The sequence below is a fragment of the Vipera ursinii genome (assembly GCF_947247035.1).
Source record: "Vipera ursinii genome assembly, chromosome: 15".
Lineage (NCBI taxonomy): Eukaryota > Metazoa > Chordata > Lepidosauria > Squamata > Viperidae > Vipera > Vipera ursinii.
In genome coordinates this window covers 5,620,953-5,640,468 of record NC_139528.1, presented here as the reverse complement: position 1 = coordinate 5,640,468, position 19,516 = coordinate 5,620,953, and the positions used below count along the sequence as shown (strand labels likewise).

The following is a 19,516-nucleotide window of genomic DNA, read 5'->3' as shown; positions in this document are numbered from 1 at the left end:
CACATTTTCCCTCTGCTCTCCTCCCCCTCCTTCTCCCGGACGCCCCTCGTTCACCTTTGCCGTAAAAATGCTTCCGGTAGTAACAGGCTCCGAGGTCGGCGTACTCAATGGCGTGCACGACTCGGCTGCTCCTCTGCCCGTAACTTTCACGGGGTTCCTCCAAAACCGATACGGCCATGTTTGGACAGTGGAAGCCCGCTGGCAGCCCCCTGTGTTGGCCTAGCCCTCGTTCGACTTCCCCTCCGGCTTCCACCCGAAAGGCGGAGCAGCTCAGCACCAGCGTGCCCCCTCCCTCCTCTTCGATCCCGTCCTCCAGAATCAGCGTCACGTCCGCTGCGCGGGGCTGGGAAGCCGCCGAGGCGCCCGTGGTGACGTTGACCTGCCGGGCCGCTTCCTGGGCCCCCACACCAGGCTCAAAGAGGATACTTTGGACGTCGTAATGGGCCAGGTGGCGGCCCCACACCGGCGTGGCCGCCTCCGATGTGGGAAGGGATACGCTGGTCTCCGCTAACGGGGTGCTACCCCTCTCTGATTCCCACACGTCCGAGGACGCCAGTCCCAGCAGGAGCAGGGGGTCGCGGAAACGCCGTGCGGTGGGACTGCCCGCCCGGGACTCCTCGTGGCTGTGTGCCCGGGCTCGAGGGGGCGCCATGCTCTTTGAAGGCATGAGGGGGCTGCTGCTGTTTCGCTGGAACCCCGTCCCGGAGGCTGCGGCCAGCGGCAAGGGTGAGCCGGGAGTCCCTGTGGCGACCGCCAGCTCCCCTTCGCTCAGGGTCACGTCGCTGTTACTGCGGTGCATGAGACCACTGCGCTGCGGCGACCTCAGAGGTGGTCCACAGTGGCCCGCCAGCGGGCCCTCGCCCACCTGAGGCTTGGGGGCCCGGAAGTTGTCGAAGGAGAAGGAGGTAAGCGGCGGGCGGTTGGAGTGGCGTCGCATCTTACGAACGAAGAGGTCGTCCGACTGCATCGCCCCAAACGGCGTGCGGTGCGTGTGCTCAGGATTCCAGATCCCACCCTTGTCTCCGATTGGAGGGAAGGCCCCACTGCCGTTCTGGCTTGCCAGCCAAGCGAGGACTTCCAAGACAGCCAGCGGTGGTCAAGTGGACAGAGAAAGGCAACACGCTCCCCATGGGGAGATGCCGGCCAACCGTTTGGAAGAGGAGCAATTCCTGGAGCTGACGTCCACTCCGTAGTTCAGGGTCAGCGTGCTGCAGCCAGGGAGGTCTCAAAAGCCAGGACGGGGCAGGAGTGGCACCACATCATCTTGGAATTGTTTCTTGGATTAGAAAAGAGACCATGAAATGTTAGAACTGCCTTTGGGACAATCAGGCACTGTGCATCAAAATAAGCGAGGAAGCCACCTGACATGGTTAAAAATACAGGCAGTCCTCAACTAACGGCCGCGATGGAGCACCAAATTTCGGTTGCTAAGCCAGACATTTGCTCAGTGAATTTTGCCCCATGTTACGACCTTTCTTGCCACACGTTAAGCAAATCACTGCAGTTGTTAAGTTAGAAACACGGTTGTTAAGTGGCTTCCCCATTGCTTGTCAGAAGGTTTGCAAAAGGGGATGATCACGTGGCCACGGGACACCGTCATAAATATGAGTCAGTTGCCAAGTGCCTGAATACTGGTCATGCGACCACGGGGATTTTATATATATATACATACACACACACACACACAGAGTAACTATATGGTACATATTTCATTCGGGTATTTTTTTGCAAATGTGATCTGGAGTTGCAAGTCCTAAACTAAGAGTCCCTGGTTTCTAGTCCTCATGGTGCTGGTTAAATTCAAGGGTGCGCAAAACCACGTGATATCAACTGTTCCATGTAGTCTGCTCTCATTGGCAAAATCCTTCCAAGCTTTCAGGGCCAACTTTTTTCCGTTTTTTGTTCCAGCGATAACTTATTTATCAAAACATTTAACAGAATAAATAGCTACATAAAAGAAAAAGCAGGCAAAATAATAGTGGATACAGAATAAAACATTGGTACAGGCAGTCCTACACTTATGACACTTCGAAGTTTACAAAGGACAGCCCCCACCACCAAAATATAAAGATATTTACAACCCAGTTCTCAAGGTTGCATCTCCCCTGTGGTTCTGTGGCTGTATTTTGAGCGCTTGGCTGGCACTTACATCCGTTTGCACCATCCCACATTCAAATGGGCCTGATTTACAGGGCTTTTGCCAAAGGGGAAAAAAAAACAACAACCCGGGGCATTTATTTCTAAGTTTTCAGCAAAAATAAATAAATAAATAAAAATCCCCACAGCCCTATACCGAATAACGAGCTCGCTTCATGACGGTTGTGACATTGGGTCCGATCACACGGCATCCCACTTTACGATCGTCACAACTTGCAGGATCCGCTGCGGTCATAATTCGAGGACTGCTGTAATTAAAAAACGGCAGTCGTCCTACGAATCTTAAAATGCCAACGTTTCTTTGCTTCATTACGACCAACCCGCTTATCCAGCCTGGCCTAGTTTGACAAAACTGGGGATTCAGACTAGAAAAAGGCATATGACTGGATTGAATTGTTGTCCATTCAGCCTGATACGACTTGCTGGCAGCAGCTTGGGGGGGGGAAGGCTTTTTATTACCCGTAATTCCCCCCCCCTTTAAGCAGGAAATGCTGGGAACTGTGTCCGCACAACCCGTGGAATTTTCCTTGCAAAATCTCCCTTTTGCACGTCCTGGGATAGCCCTGAATTTGGCTACTTTCACTAGCATCTTAACAGAAGAAAATAACAATAGTTGGAAGGGACCTCGGAGGTCTTCTAGTCCAACCCCCTGCTCAAGCAGGAGATCGTGTACCATTCTGGACAAATGGCTGTCTAATCTCTTCTTAGTGGTGTTAGCACCCACAACTTAGCACCTACAGCTTCTGGAAGCAAGTTGTTCCGCTGATTTAATTGTTCTCACCATCAGGAAATTTTTCCTGAATTCCAAGTTGCTTCTCTCTTTTGATTAATTTCCATCCATTGTTTCATGTCTTGCCTTCTGGTGCTTTGGAAAACAAACTGACCCCCCTCTTTTTCTGTGGCAGAGATTGGCACACTGCTATCATGTCACCCCTAGTCCTTGTTTTCATTAAATTAGGTAAAGGTAAAGGTTCTCCCGCACGTGCGTGCTAGTCGTTTCCAACTCTAGGGGCCGGTGCTCATCTCCGTTTCAAAGCCGAAAAGCCAGCGCTTGTTCGAGGACGTCTCCGTGGTCATGTGGCCATCATGACTAGACGCCGAAGGCACACGGAACGCTGTTACCTTCCCACCGGAGTGGTCCCTATTTTTCTACTTGCATTTTTACGTGCTTTCGAACTGCTAGGTTGGCAGAAGCTGGGATGAGTTACCGGCGCTCACTCTGCTACGCGGCACTCGGGATTTGACCCGCCAAACTGCTGACCTTCTGATCGACAAGCTCAGTGTCCTAACCCACTGAGCCACCGCGTCCCTTTTTCATTAAATAAGGTAGAGGTAAAAGTTTCCCCGCACAGGCGTGCTAGTCGTTTCCAACTCTAGGGGCCGGTGCTCATCTCCGTTTCAAAGCCGAAAAGCCAGCGCTTGTCCGAGGACGTCTCCGTGGTCATGTGGCCGGCATGACTAGACGCCAAAGGCGCACGGAACGCTGTTACCTTCCCACCAGAGTGGTCCCTATTTTTCTACTTGCATTTTTACATGCTTTCGAACTGCTAGGTTGGCAGAAATTAGACATACCCAATTCCAGCAACCGCGATCATCTTTGTTGCTCTTCTCTGCCCCCTCTTTCCAGAGTCTCAACATCTTTTTTTTATATATATATAATCGTGGCAACCCAAACTGGGTGCGATATTCCAAGCGCAGCCTTACCAAGGCCTTGTAAAGCGGCATCAACACTTCATACCGCTCTTTTAACGGTTTCCCATAATGATTGGCGTTTGAGTCAAGGATGGAAGTGGCGGGGGGGGGGGAAAGAGAGACAGAAAGAATGCAAGGGGGAAAAAAAAAAGGAAGATGTGTCTGGGAATTGCAAGAATCACACTGTGCCGACCACGTTAAGTGGGCTGTGAGCAAGCCACCCCGGGGGCAGAACGTCTTGCTCTCCTCCTCCTCCACCACCACGGCAGAGGAAGTGCAAAAACAACAACACACACTTCTGCAAAGCATCAAAGGGAAAAAAGCCGTGATGCAAGCAGAACGAACCTCAGAGCTGGAGGGCACTGCGATTAAAGGAGAGAGGACTTGGTTTGTGATGACCCAGAAAAACAGAAATCAGTGCAAGGAAATGGAAATGGGTTTTCAAAAGGGAGTGTGGGGGGGGGAAAGAGATATCCCCCCCTCAAAAAAAAAAGTCGCATGCAAGGAACAACTGGTTGGGATGAAGCTCTGCTTCTTTGGTTTCCATATGGCCAGAGATAAAGTAGAAAGGAAAACTTAACTCTGGTTGGAAGCACTTCAAAAGCCAGGGAAAATTTACTCTTTACTATTGCTAGGATTTTCAATGTTAGTAAATTTAAGGTGCGGAATTCAACCCCCAGAATTCTGGGAGTTGAAGCCCAGCCACCTTAAAGCAGGCCGGCTGGGGAATTCTGGGAGTTGGGGTCCACCCATCTCAAAGCATGCCGGCTGGGGAACTCTGGGATTTGAAGCCCACCCACCTTAAAGCATGCCGGCTAGGGAATTCTGGGAGCTGAAGCCTAACCATCTTAAAGCATGCTGGCAATTCTAGTAGTTGAAGCCCATTCATCTTAAACATGCTGGCTGGGGCATTCTGGGAGTTGAAGTCCACCTATCTTAAAGTTGCCAAGGTTGAGAAACACGGGTCTAAAGTGAACACAATTTCTTCCAGCAGTGAGCTCGAACTGGGCAACGAAGAACCGCTGGGTCTCTTTTTTTCAGGCCTTCTCTCCCCAGAGATGACCCATGCTTTGAGGTCCAGGTGAGAAACTTGCTTTCCTGCAGGGTTGTTGTTCTGCCCCCTTTCCAAATGGTAAATTCCACACCCGCAGTGTGCAATCGTTCTAGATTACGACCTGGGTTGCTTATGAAACAGGAAACGGGGGGGAGGGGGGTCAAAGGCGATGGAGGTTAGTCCTCGACTTACAACCATCGAGCCTAAAATTTCTGTTGCTAAGCAAGACAAGTCAAAGCGAGTTTTGCCCCATTTTGCCACATGTCCTACCTACATTTGTGGAGAATCACAGCGGTCGTTAGCAACCAGAGCTGCTAAGTGGATCCGGCTTCCCCATCGACTTTGCTTGTCGGAAGTTCGCAAAAGGGGATCCTGTGATCCCGGGACGCGGCGGCCGTCACAAATAGGAGCCAGTTGCCAAGCACCTGGATTTTGATTACTTGAGCATGGGGCGGGGATGCTGCAACGGCCGTTAAGGGTGAAGTCACTTTTTCCAGCGTAATTTTGAACGGTCACTAAACAAATCGGTGGCTAAGTCAAGGATTACTCCACAAATGCTTTCAATTCTCCCCTGCCTGCGTACAGAGGTAGGCTTATTGTGCAGTTTTGCCGAATAAAAGCGGTGTTTCCACTGCCATTCTCCCATCCTTGACTTTCCAACTTAAGAAAATGGGGGGACCCCCGTCCTGAAATTGGCGTATCTAGTCTTTTTGAAGAAAATTGTAAAAAATCATGGCTTATTAGAAGATCCTGCCAGGCTGCCGATCCCCCCTCCCCCCGATCTTCCCAAAATAATTCTGAATGGCCTTGATTTAGAACTTGCGACGTGCGACGTTCCCGTGCACAAAATGCCACATTTGTTGGTGTTGAAAAAACGACAATAAGAGGCATGAGCCAAGAAGGGAAAAGTGTTTTTTTCCTGCCCTTTAGAGAAGGGAAAGTGATTCAGACAGCGGCCTCGGATTCACTTTACGTCCTGGTGAGTAGCTTAACAAACGCCGCCGTTCGCTTAACGAAGGTGGCAATAAAGGTCGTGAAATGGGGCAAAGCTCCTCTAAACAACGGTCTCACTTAGCGACAGAAACGCTGGGCTCCCTGCGACGGACCCTCCAATATTGGAAGACTTTTAGCCGCCTGCAGCGTCAATTTATCTCCCCTCGACGGGTTGCAAGTCCCACGGTTCCCTAGCTGTCGAGGTCGATGGCTGGGGATGATGATGGGACCTGGGTTGAGATGGGCTCAACTGTGGCCGTAAATTGAGGACTACCTGTACGAAGAGGACGGGAAGGGGGAAGGGTATGTCCACTCCTCTGACCCTGGAGACTGATCCATGAGCAGAGGTAAACTGAGTCACCCACTTGGGTGTTTCCCTAACCCCCTCGCGCTGTTTGGGAGGAAGGCCATTTGGTGATAGGCGGGCGGAGGGGTGGTTGGGAACAGAAAAAGACCTCGGGAGAGGAAGCATGGATGTCGAATGAGAAACAGGACTAGGCCAGAGAGCACAAAGAAGACGGCACACGCTAGACACGACAAAGATTGCGTTCGGGTGGACGCGGAGAACGGAGCGGGCCAATCCCACCACCGCTCCGATTTTCCTGTCCAGCAAACGGGGGTGGCTGTCAAACCCTCGTGTCGACAAGAGAGAGAGAGAGAGACTTCCCCTTCTTAAGAATAGAACGACGGAGCTGGAAGGGACCTTGGAGGTCATCTAGTCCAACCCCACCCCACCCCCGCTCAAGCAGGAGACCCTACGACGCCATTTCGGACAGATGGCTGTCCAGTCTCTTCTTGACACGCTTCCACCGCATCCGGTGGCAAGCCGTTCCACTGGTTAACTGTTCTCGCTGTCGGGAAGTTTCTCCTTATTTCTAGGTCGAGTCTCTCTCCTGGATTAGTTTCCACCCGGTTGTTCCTGGTCCAGCCTTCCGGTGCTTTGGAAAACAGGTGGGCCACCACCACCCCCTCCTCCCTGGGGCAGCCCCTCCAAAATTGGAAGACTGCTGTCGTGTCTCCCCTTCGCTTCACTAGGCTCTCTTCCCGTCCACGGACCACCACCCCCCAACAATTTCTTCGCATATCCACTAAGATTAGCTCTTTCCTCCCCCCCCCACTCTACATGCACAATTTGGGTAAGGGGAGAACAGGCGGTGGTCCAAGATGGCCTTGGCTGTTGACACACGGCTCCGCTTCCTGTTTTGCAGAGGAAATACAAGAAGCGGAAGTCCGAACTCCCGGCCTGTTTCTTCCTCTTAGCTGACCCTCCTCCCTTCCCCCCCCCCCCCGAGACAAAAGCCGTCCACGTAACATCCTCAGGAAAGAGATCGGCTTTGCCCGCAACACTTCTCAACACCCACACAAGCAGTAGCTGGGAGTTGCGTACCTGCACCGCACGTCCCCCTTGCGCAGCCGAGCAAAAAGTCCTTCCCCCCCAAGATAACAATCCCCTGGCTCTTTTTCGAAGAACCCCCCCCCTCCTTGCATGCACACGGCGCTCTGGAGCAGCAATGCGCACGGGGTGGGTGGGGTCCCTGTCCTTTGCAACTGGGTGCCAGTTCGGTCATTCCTTTGGCAGCTGGATTTCTAGCTGCGATGAATGGAGGCTTTCTCTTCCTGGAGGGGCAGGTCAATGGGAGCAAGTGCCATTCGGGCTGCGTCAGCTTCCAGCCGGCTCGCAGACGGACAGGCAGGCATTGAAAGCAAGCCGGCGTCCCTGCGGGGACCGAACGATACAGACGGTCCTCGACTGACGGCCACAACGGAGCCCATTTATGTTGCTAAGCGAGACATTTCTGCCAGAAACCTTAAAAAGAACTAGTAACTCTCACCGTCCATTTAGAGCTTCAGGTTACCCTTGTGCAATTTTTGCAGTAGCAGCATCAAACAATGGTTTGCACTGGCTTCTCCTGGGAAAATCATTTCGCCTTGGGATCTCTTGGTGGTCTCGCATCCAAATTCTCTTCCTGGATGCACATTCCCCATCTCATATTTTGAGAAATATCTACCAGCCCCCCCTCCCCTCTTTTTAAACAAGGGGAGCCTTGGGCTTGAGGCAGCTGGGCCCGGCTATCCCCATTTGCATTATGGATTCTCCCGGGTGACGTTCACACAGGACACTAAACCAGGTTAAAAATAAATCTAGTGGTTGCATTTATTCGACAGGCTAAGCCTGGTTAGAGAAACCGTACTTAAATTCTCAGGGTGGCTTAGCGCGCCATGCCAACGGACTTACAGGCATTCGTTTAGCGATTATTCTAAGTTAGCACACCATTGAAAAAGGTGACTTATGACCAGTCCTCACACTTATGACTGTCGCAGCGTTCCCCGCAATCACGTGATCGAAACCCAGGCATTTGGCAACCAGAATTTATGAGCAACGGCTGCAGCCTTCTGGGGTCATGTGATCGCCATTCGCAACCGTTCTAGCTGGCTTCCAAAAATCAAAGTCAACGGGGGGGGAGGAGTCAGGTTTGCTTAAGGACGGCCCGATTCACTTAATGACTGCTCAACAAACATGACCAAAAGGGTCGCAAATTAACAAACTGCCCTGCTTAGCAATGGAAATTCTGATCCCGATTGTGTCTGAATGTTGAGGGTTCCCAACGCTTCTTCAAGCCACTCTGGAAACCTAGGAAAGAGGTTCCTACAACAACCGGGTTAAGGAGGCTGTGTGAATACAGCCATCGGTGGAGAGAATCCTAATTTCATCTACTTGCAATTGGTTGCTTTTGGCCCAGAGCGAGACCACACTTGCAGATCCTTCTTTGAACACGCAGCATCCTTTCGCATGTCCTCCGTGCCCCCCAATATTGTGAAGGGATGCCCTGCGGACCTCAATAATTTGTGCCTGACTTTGCCAACCCCTTCGCACAACCACACTGCCTGCCATGTCAATGCCTGAAGATTAAACCAGGCAATGCAAATTTAAATCTCTTTCCACGGGAAGCCAAACGTGCATTTGATTAGCCAGGATCCGAAATGAGAGCTTAGGGTCACGCGGCATCTCCCCGCAGGAGCAAAGGCAGTCGTAATATTCTCAAGGACATCGAACAGAATTCCAGACTTGGAAGGGACCTTGGAGGTCTTCCAGTCCAGCCCACCCTACTCAAGCGGGACTGTACCCTTCCAGACAACAGTTTTATTCCGAACCACAAGGACTAGAACCTTTACTTGCCTTGAAGACCCTAAAAAAATCTTAAATTGTTCATTTTTTGGTTGCCATCCCAACGGATGTTTGCTTTTCCAAACAATTTTGGGATGCAAATAGCTCAAACTTATTATTTTAACATGGCTACTTAAACAGTTGTGGATTCTGTCGGATGGTTTGAATTGAATTTGGGACACTTTTGGTGAGGGTTTACTGCTCTGAATCTTTGCAGGCTGGCTTTCCAAGGGGGGGGGAGGATGTTGAATAGAATAATAAAGGAGCCTGAATTTTGCTGGGAAAAAGATCCCCGATTCTCCAGGATTGCAAAAGAGCTGCCAGCGCGCTTTAATTTAGCTCTGCTGTCCTCACCTAATTGGGAAGGATGCTTGCAACAATCGCCCCCAATTTACGCCAGTGTCTTTGCAACCTGGGGGGGGGGGAAAGATGGGGGGACTTCAACTCCCAGAATCCCCCAGATAGCAACCACATATGCAAATGCTTCTTTGCACACAGTGTCATCGTTTGTTTGTTTTTGCATCTCCTCCGTGCAGGAGGCAGGCGACCCATCAGCCCCCCCCCCGCCCCGCCAAATACTGTAAAAGGACCCCAACTCTCATCGTCTGTCATCCCGCGCCAACGCTGTCTGGGGAATTCTGGGAGCTGAAGTCCACCCATCTTCACCCCGCCAAGGTTGGAGAAACACTTACTATAGGCTTGCAAAAAAAAAAGGGGTGGGGGAGGTCAAAAATCACACCTCTTAGATAAGACAAACTGAACAAGGGCAAGGCAAAGCTGCACAAGACAATCCCCTCCCTTATAGAGGGGGGGGCACGTTTTACGGCCACAGAGCTTCAACCCCTCCTGATGTTTCCATCTTCTCGAAATGACACCCCCCCACACACACACCCCCCATTGCAGCCAGGCGCTGCTAACCAGGTTTTTTCCAGGCACCGCCGGGAGAGAAGCCATGATATCCAAAAGCAAGCTCCCCGTCTTCCTCAGCCAGATGCCCTGCAGATGTGCTGGCCTTGAACCGCTCCTTGCATCTGCTGCCAGCGGACCCGTGGATGGGAATCGGAGTCCGCCCGGTGGCAGCCAAGGACGGGCCGTCCTTCCCTTCCACCCACCTCTCCTTTTCCCGGCGGGGTGGGACGGGGGGGGGGATGCTTTTGCTCAACATCTGGACCGCATGCTGGGGCTGAGAAAACGAGCTCCCAGAAGCCTACCTCGCCGGGTCGGCGTGCATCTTAAACGCAGAGGAGGAGGAAGAGGAAGCCAGGCAGGGAACCCCACCAATTATCAGAAACACATATGTACACGTGTGTGTGTGTGTGTGTGTGTGTGTGTGAGAGAGAGAGAGAGAGAGACCTCCTTTCTTTCATCCCCCCCCATCCCTCCGGAAGCCAAAGGGCCCCTAGACTCAGCAGAAGCACTCTGCACATGCTCTTGCTCCGCTCGGCCTCTGGTCCGGCTAGGAGCGCAGCCGGGCAAGGCTGGAAGGGGATGGATGGATGGATAGATAGATAGATAGATAGATAGATAGATAGATAGATAGATAGATAGATAGATAGATAGATAGATAGATAGATAGATAGATAGGATGATTGATTAGATAGATAGATAGATAGATAGATAGATAGATAGATAGATAGATAGATAGATAGATAGATAGATAGATAGATAGATAGATAGATAGATAGATAGGATGATTGATTAGATAGATAGATAGATAGATAGATAGATAGATAGATAGATAGATAGATAGATAGATAGATAGGATGATTGATTAGATAGATAGATAGATAGATAGATAGATAGATAGATTAGATAGATAGATTAGATAGATAGATAGATAGATTAGATATAGATAGATAGATAGATAGATAGATAGATAGATAGATAGAGATAGATAGATAGATAGATAGATAGATAGATAGACAGACAGACAGATAGGTAGGTAGGTGGATAGATATAATAATAATAATAATAATAATAATAATAATAATAATAATAACAACAACAATTCGGATTTTTTTTTTGCTCTTTTTTTGGAGTGGGGGGGCACACAATAGCAGCGGAGAGACGCGGGCATCCCTCCGGGGCGCGCAAAAGAAAAGAGCCAGAGGCCGGGAGCGCGCGGGGTCTGCCGCCCGCTTTCTTGGCTGAAAGGGCGCGCGCCTGCACGCGCGCTCCCGACGGCCCCCCCCCGACCAACAGCAGCAGCAGCAGCGGCGGCGCCTGTCACGTTGCAAGCAGCCTCTGGCCAGATGGGGGGAAGCGCCTCTCCGGGGAAGTGGGGGGGGGGGGGGAGAGGCCGCCGCCGATGCTCGTGCCCGGGCGGGAGCGGGTGGCGGAAGCGCCCGGGGAAGGGGAAGGGGGGAAAGCGGACTCGTCCTCCTCCTCCTCCTCCTGCCCGCGTCTGCACGGAGCGTCTGAATGGAGGAGGCGCTGGGCTTTTGGAAAAAAAAAAGAAAAAAAAAAGGCAGCCCCGCTTTTGCAAAGGGGGTCCCCGTCTCCTTGCCTCTGTGTGTGTGTGTGTGTGTGTGTGTGTGTGTGTTGCCCCCCCCTCCGCCTGCCCGCGCCCCGGTGCACGTGCGGGATGCGTGTCGGAGGAGCTGCCCAGCCTTACCTCTCCGGCTCCGGCAGGCTTGCAGCCGCAGCAGCAGCAACGAGGACGGCAGCAGCAGCCAAGCCGAGCGGGGCGCTGCCTTCCTTCTCCGCCGCCGCTTCTTGCCCCGCGTGGAGTCTCGGCGTCGGCTCCCTGCGGCCCAGGCGCTGGCCCCGCCCTCCCCTCCCCTCCCTCCCCTCCCTCCTCCGACCGGGGGCGGGCAGACCCAGGCGGGGGAAGGAAGCGGGGAGGGGGGGGGGGCGCCGGGCGGCGTCAGCAAAGCACCGCCGGGGGGGGGGAAAGAGCGGAGGCGGAGGGAAGCTGGGTTTCCTGGAGGGGGTGGGGGGTTCAGGAGGAAGGAAGGGCAGCCAGCGAAAGAGGAGACGGGTCTCTGAACGTGTGCAGAGCGCACGGCGGGACTCCTTTTGCAAGGGGGGGGGGAGGGAGGCCCGGGGACAGGAAGGAAGGAAGGTCAGCCAGCAAAGAGGAGACGGGTCTCTGGACATGTGCAGAGCGCATGCCAGGACTCCTTTTTGCAAAGGGGGGAAGCCTGGGACAGGAAGCAAGATCAGCCAGCAAACAGGAGATGGGTCTCTGGACATGTGCAGAGCGCTAGGCAGGAGTCCCTTTGCAATGGCAGGGGACAGGAAGATAGCCAGCGAACAGGAGATGGGTCTCTGGACATGTGCAGAGCGCACGGCGGGACTCCTTTTGCAAGGGGGGGGAGGGAGACAGGAAGATCAGCCAGCGAAAGAGGAGACGGGTCTCTGAACGTGTGCAGAGCGCACGGCGGGACTCCTTTTGCAAGGGGGGGAGGGAGGCCCGGGGACAGGAAGGAAGGAAGATCAGCCAGCAAAGAGGAGATGGGTCTCTGGACATGTGCAGAGCGCTAGGCAGGAGTCCCTTTGCAAGGTGGGGGGGGGGGGGGAAAGGAAGAGCAGCCAGTAAAAGGGGAGATGAGCCTCTGGACATGTGCAGAGCGCTAGGCAGGACTCCTTTTTGCAAAGGGGAGAAGCCTGGGACAGGAAGGAAGATCAGCCAGCAAACAGGAGATGGGTCTCTGGACATGTGCAGAGCGCATGGCAGGACTCCTTTTGCAAGGGGGGGGAAAGGAAGAGTAGCCAGTAAAAGGGGAGACGAGCCTCTGAACGTGTGCAGAGCGCTAGGCAGGACTCCCTTTTGCAAAGGGAGGGGACAGGAAGATCAGCCAGCGACCAGGAGATGGGTCTCTGGACATGTGCAGAGCGCTAGGCAGGACTCCCCTTTTGCAAGGGGGGGAAGGGAGGAAGATCAGCCAGCAAAAGGGGAGACGAGCCTCTGAACGTGTGCAGAGCGCTAGGCAGGACTCCCTTTTGCAAAGGGGGGAAGCCTGGAACAGGAAGCAAGATCAGCCAGCAAGCAGGAGATGGGTCTCTGGACATGTGCAGAGCGCATGGCAGGACTCCTTTTGCAAGGGGGGGGGGAAGGAAGAGCAGCCAGTAAAAGAGGAGACGAGCCTCTGAACGTGTGCAGAGCGTTAAGCAGGACTCCCTTTTGCAAAGGGGGGAAGCCTGGGACAGAAAGCAAGATCAGCCAGTAAACAGGAGATGGGTCTCTGAACGTGTGCAGAGCGTTAAGCAGGACTCCCTTTTGCAAAGGGGGGAACAGGAAGCAAGATCAGCCAGTAAACAGGAGATGGGTCTCTGAACGTGTGCAGAGCGTTTGGCAGGCCCCCCCGCCCAGCCCTCCTTTATGCAAGGAGTGCCCTTTTTAAAAAAAAAAGTGGGGCTAAGACTGGCACGAGAGGAAAGGCTGGCTCTTTGCAAACTTGAATGCCCTGTGCCTTTTTTTAATTGGGGGGGGGGTGGGCATCTTTGCAGGAAGAAGGATGACGGGGAGGGAACTTGCACCCACTTTAGTGGGAAACGCAGTGGACCAGGCATCACCCCGCACCCAGTGCGCCCTGAAGACAAATGGGAACCAGCAGAGGAAAACTCCTTGGACTTTTGAATGCCCTCTCTTGGCGGTGAACCGGGGTCTTCATTAATCAGAGATAATTTAAAACGTTCCCTCCCCTCCCTCCTTTTAATACTGCTCAAATGAAACCTTGGGAAAGAAGACAAGGGGGCGAAAATTTTTTGCATTTCCAATAGCCGGAAGAACTCGGCATCTGATCTGGAGGCCGAGTTCACACCTTTGGGCTGAATTGCGTTTTTGTTTTTTTTTTGCAATAAGTAGCCGTTCACACAACCCCTTGAACCACCGGGTTTTTTTTTAAGACACACAAGAGGTGGGCATCCAATCCAGGTGGGATCCTTTCCCAAAAACATATTTATTTGAACAAGCCGGCCTGGTCTGATGGGTTTGGGTGTTTTTCTTTTAACGTTTTGTAATTTATCAAATTGGGCTATTGTATTTAATATCTTTTTAATTTTTATAGATTGTATTTTATTGTATTGCCCTGTACACCCGCCCTGAGTCCTTCGGGAGAAGGGCGGTATAAAAATTAAATTAAATAAATAAATAAATTCTGGGAAGGTGACGTCCTTCGTTCCAAGACTCTTTTTTTTATCTCTGAGCGACATTAAAATTTCAAATTCGTTACCTTTTGTCGGACTGCGCTGGAGAGAACCAAGGAAGAATCTCAAAAGACATTTAAGAATGAGAAAAAAAAAAAAAAGAACCGGACCTATCGCGGCACGACTTCCTTTCCGATTCTTTTTTTTTTTTCCCCCCGCTTCCCTTCCAAAGTCATTCCTGACAACCTAGTACCCTTTCCCACTTTTTCCAAATAACGATAGCCCACCGGCCAGAGAATGTCGTCTGGTGGCCCCCAGGGGGAGGGCCTTCTCTGTGGGCGCCCCGGCTTTATGGAATCAGCTGCCGGTTGAGCTCCGGACGGCGCCGGACCTTCGCTCCTTCCGACGCGGTCTGAAGACCTATTTATTTGAACAAGCCGGCCTGGCCTGATGGGAGATGCGTTGGGGTTTTTATTGTGGATTTTTTATTACCATCTATTGTTTTAGTTCGGGCTCCTATTTAATTCTTTTTTTAATTTTTGTATTCTGTATTTTTATATGTGCCCTGTTCACCGCCCTGAGTCCTTCGGGAGAAGGGAGAAGGGCGGTATACAAATATAATAAATAAATAAATAAAAATAAATAAATAAATTAAATATACCGCTTCACGGTGCTTTCCAGCCTTCTCTAACCAGTTCACAGAGTCAGCCTTTTGCCCCCCCCCCGTCCCCCCCTGCAACAATCTGGCTCCTCGTTTTACCGACCTCAGAAGGCTGAGTCAACCTTGAGTCGGTCAGGATTGAACCCCTGGCTGTGGGCAGAGTTAGCCTGCAATGCTGCATTCTAACAGGAAGGAAGGAAGGAAGGAAGGAAGGAAGGAAGGAAGGAAGGAAGGAAGGAAAGAGGGGAGGAAGGAAGGAAACGAAAAGAAGGGAAGGGAGGAAATGAAAAGGAAGGAAGGGCAAATGGCAATAGCATTTACACTTATATACCGCTTACAGCCCTTCTCTAAGCGGAGGATTTGGCCACCTAGTAGTGCAGACTTTGAAGATGTATTATATTATCTTATCCCTGCCTTCGGACTGTTCTTTATTGCCATTCACATATCGGCCCCAAAGGATTCAGAGTTCCCTGGGTATTGGCCACAGTGAGAGGGTGGCCTGAATTTACATCTGCTGCCCCTAGAGGTGAGAGCTCTAGGGGTCATGCTGTACCCAGGATGGATGTTTCGGACTATTCCCCCCTGGTATAGGCTTTCCAACTGTCGTGAGAGGGCGGTGGTTGGCCTGTCTTGGGATGACACCCAGCTGAGTGGCAGTGGCTGGGTGGAGGCTCGGGACATCTACTTGCTCTCTGTTTGGTCCCTCCTTAAATCAATTGATTATGGACTGCCTATATCTGGACTGCTTTATGCCTTGTTTGAGGTACTCCTCTACGGACTTGCTCGCCCTCAGGGGTGCTCCCCCCTCCTGGAGGCGGCCCGCCTTTCCAGCCGAGTATAATCTCGAGGAAGGTCCCATCTATTGGGATCCTGAGAGATGGCCGGGCACGGTTACGGACCTCCGACGTAGACCTAATAGGAGGTCTTTGATTTGTTTTCTGTCAAAATTTTTTTGGGGGTTAGGGAGGAGGGAGGGTTCTTTTCTTGGTTGTTTGGACGAGGGGGGCAGTCCATCTACCGATGTTCAGGCTAGTGCTGAGGCTGATCGCGATGGGGAGGAGCGGGGGTCGGCTGCTCCTGGGGCTCCAGGGCCAGTCGTGGGATTGCCTATTCCCACGACAACAGGGAATGGCAGCAGGTGTAGGAACAGAGGGCCGTATCGGTCTCAGGGAAGGCCTCTCCGCTGCTTACAAGCGGTGAGGCACTCCGACCCTCTGGTTCCGCCCCGAGGTCCCGGGAGTGAGGATGTGCAGCCTCCTGAGCTCCGGCTGGTGTATTTGAATGCCAGGTCGGTCGTTAATAAGGCTCCTCTCGTTCGAGACTTGGTCGAGGGTGAGCAGGCTGACCTGGCTTGCATCTCGGAGACCTGGTTGGGCCCAGAGGGCGGTGTTCCTCTGGTTGATCTTTGCCCACCAGGTTTCCGGGTGCTGCACCGGCCTCGGGCTCAGGGTAGGGGTGGGGGAGTGGCTGTTGTTGTGAGGGAGACCTTGTGTCCGCGGGAGGCCACCGTTCCCCAGACAGTCGGGTGTGAGTCTCTCTTTTTGAGATGCGGCCCTGGTGCGCAGTTGGGCTTGCTGCTGGTGTACCTTTCGCCTAGTCACGCAGCAGCAGCCCTGCCTGAGCTGCTTGATGTCCTCTCGGGGCTGGTGGTTGAGTTCCCGAAACTTATAGTTTTGGGGGACTTTAACCTACCATCGCTGGGAGGATCATCTGAGTTAGCTCGGGAGTTCATGGCCTCCATGACGGCCATGGACCTGACGCAAGTAATTACGGGACCGACTCATGAAGGAGGCCACACCCTTGACCTTGTTTTCTTGTCTGGACGGTGGTTAGATGATCTTGGTGGGGGCTCTCCAATTATTATGCCCCTGTCATGGACCGATCATCATCTCCTGCGGCTGGTCTTCCGTTTTGCCACCCCCCGCCGTGGGGGTTTGGAACCACTCAAATGGTACCGCCCCAGACGCTTAATGGATCCCCAAAGGTTCCAGGCGGCGCTGGGGTCCCCACCTGCCTCCCTCACTCACAGCTCGGCCGAGGCCCTAGTGGAGGCCTGGGAAAGGACGGCCACTGAGGCCCTTGACCGAGTTGTACCCTTGCGGCCCCTGACCCGGCGCAGATCCCGTCGGGCTCCATGGTTCTCTGCGGAGCTCCGGGAGATGAAGCGTCGGAGACGGGGCCTAGAGAGCGGTTGGAGGTCCAGCCGATCCGAACCCGACCGATTGCGACTAAGAGCCTATATTAGGTCTTATCTCGCTGCAATTAGGGAGGCGAGGTCTAACCACTTCGCCACCCTTATTGCGTCCGCAGATAATCGCCCGGCCGCCCTGTTTCGGGTGACTCGCTCCCTCCTAAATCAGGAGGTGAGGGAGGATCCCTTGCAGGGACGTGCCGAGGAGTTTAACCAACATCTGTCGGACAAAATCGCTCGGATTCGGACCGGTTTGGACTCTGACTGGGCAGAGTCTGACGATCAGGACACGAGTGGTCTTGTCGATATCATCTGGGAGGAGTTTGATTCTGTAACTCCGGAGGAAGTGGACAGGATCATGGGGAGGCTGAGCACCACCACATGTTTACTGGACCCGTGCCCTTCCTGGCTGGTTTATGCAGCCCGGGAGAGGACACGCAGCTGGTTCCAGGCAGTTATATCGGCCTCTTTGAGTGAGGGTATCTTCCCCGCCGTCTTGAAGGAGGCGGTGGTGAGGCCTCTCCTCAAGAGGCCTGCCCTGGACCCGGCTGTATTGAACAACTTTCGTCCTGTCTCCAACCTTCGCTTTCTTGCGAAGGTTGTTGAGAGTGTGGTGGCGCATCAGCTCCCTTTGGTCCTGGATGAAGCGGATTATCTAGACCCGTACCAATCGGGTTTCAGGCCCGGGTACAGCACGGAGACGGCATTGGTCGCGCTGGTGAATGATCTCTGGAGGGCTCGGGACAGGGGGCATTCCTCTGTCCTAGTCCTATTAGACCTCTCGGCGGCTTTCGATACCATCGACCATGGTATCTTGCTGCGGCGTCTCAGGGGATTGGGAGTGGGAGGCACAGTTTTACAGTGGTTCTCCTCCTATCTCTTGGGACGTTCGCAGTCGGTGTTGGCAGGGGGGCAGAGGTCGACCGCGAGGTCTCTCATTTGTGGAGTTCCTCAGGGGTCGGTCCTCTCGCCTCTCCTGTTCAACATCTACATGAAGCCGCTGGGTGAGATCATTCGTGGCTTTGGAGTTGGGTACCATCAGTACGCTGATGATACCCAACTTTTCTTTTCGACCCCAAACCACCCCAGTGATGCCCTCAACGTGATGTCCCGTTGCCTGGAGGCGGTTCGGGTCTGGATGGGGAGGAACAGACTCCAGCTCAACCCCGACAAGACTGAGTGGCTTTGCATACCTTCGTCCCGGGTTTATTCGGACATTCCACCTCTAGTTATGGGGGGTGAACTATTACCCCCCGTAGATAGGGCTCGCAACTTGGGGGTCCTCCTGGATTCACGGCTCACTTTGGAAGACCATATAGGAGCCGTGACTAGGGGGGCCTTCGCACAGGTTCGCCTGGTGCGTCAGTTGCGGCCCTATCTTAGCCGGGACGATTTATGCACGGTCACTCATGCGCTCGTGTCCTCTCGTCTGGACTACTGCAACGCTCTCTACATGGGGCTGCCCTTGAGGACTACTCGGAAGCTCCAACTGGTACAGAATGCAGCCGCGAGAGTGGTGTTGGGAGTCTCCCGATACTCCCACGTTACGCCTCTGCTCCGTGAGCTGCATTGGTTGCCAGTTGTCTTCCGGGTGAGATTCAAGGTACTGGTAACGGTATTTAAAGCACTCCATGGCATGGGGCCGGAGTACCTCAGGGAACATCTGCTGCCGGCATCAAGCTCCCTGCGCCCTGTGCGTTCCCACAGAGAGGGCCTCCTCAGGGTGCCACCGATCAGAGAATGTCGATTGGTGGCCCCCAGGGGGAGATCCTTCTCTGTGGGCGCTCCGGAGCTGTGGAATCAGCTACCGGTTGAGCTCCGGATGGCGCCCGATCTTCGCTCCTTTCGTCGCGATCTTAAGACATTTCTGTTTGTACAAGCCGGCCTAGCCTGAGGGGGAGTGTTGGGGTTATTTTATTTTTGTTTTTTAACTTTTCTGGGGGTTTTTAGTGTTGTATTTATATTGTTTTAATTAGGGCAATTTGTTTAATCTTTTTTAATGTTTGTATTCACTATTTTATTCTGCCCTGTGAACCGCCCTGAGTCCTCAGGGAGAAGGGCGGTATATAAATGTTATTAAATTAAATTAAATTAAATTTCCTCCGTGTGGAGGTTAATCAGCTGCTCTTGATTTTTTTTCCCCCTTTTCCACCCAGAATTTTTTTAATTTCCCCACCAAACCACCCCCCCCCTCCCAATCCAAGATCTTGGGAGAGAAGACGGGGTAGAAAAACTAAACAAAAAAACAAATTATCATCGTTATTATTAATCCCAAGGGATGACAAGAGCAGAGAAAGAAAAAAAAAAAAAGGGGGAAGCCTTTTCAGCATCACTCAGTTTAAGGACACAGAGCGAGCCAGCAAGGCGGGGGTCCTTGTGATATTTTTTTTTGGGGGGGGAGGGGGGAGCCTGCCCCTGCAGGTGAGTGGAAGATTTTTTTGGGGGGGGTGGGGAGAATACGGTAGTAGAAGTAGAAGAAGGGAGGTGCAAATGGAAGAAATCGCAGGCGAG

The 19,516-nt window shown here is 52.8% G+C and overlaps 1 protein-coding gene across 4 annotated transcripts in view; it reads right to left on the bottom strand.

The window, feature by feature from the left end:
• The window catches only part of SIPA1 (signal-induced proliferation-associated 1), a 43,362-nt gene extending 31,603 nt beyond the window's left edge, over positions 1 to 11,759 (bottom strand). For all 4 annotated transcript variants that reach the window (XM_083374177.1, XM_083374179.1, XM_083374178.1 and 1 more), the window contains exons 1-2: positions 11,677 to 11,759; positions 55 to 1,276 (exon numbers count right to left, since the gene is read on the bottom strand). In XM_083374177.1, coding sequence (XP_083230303.1) covers positions 55 to 967 — 913 coding nt within the window. In that variant the 5' untranslated portion in view covers positions 968 to 1,276; positions 11,677 to 11,759. The remainder of the gene's footprint in view (positions 1 to 54; positions 1,277 to 11,676) is intronic.
• Positions 11,760 to 19,516: the final 7,757 nt, after the last annotated feature.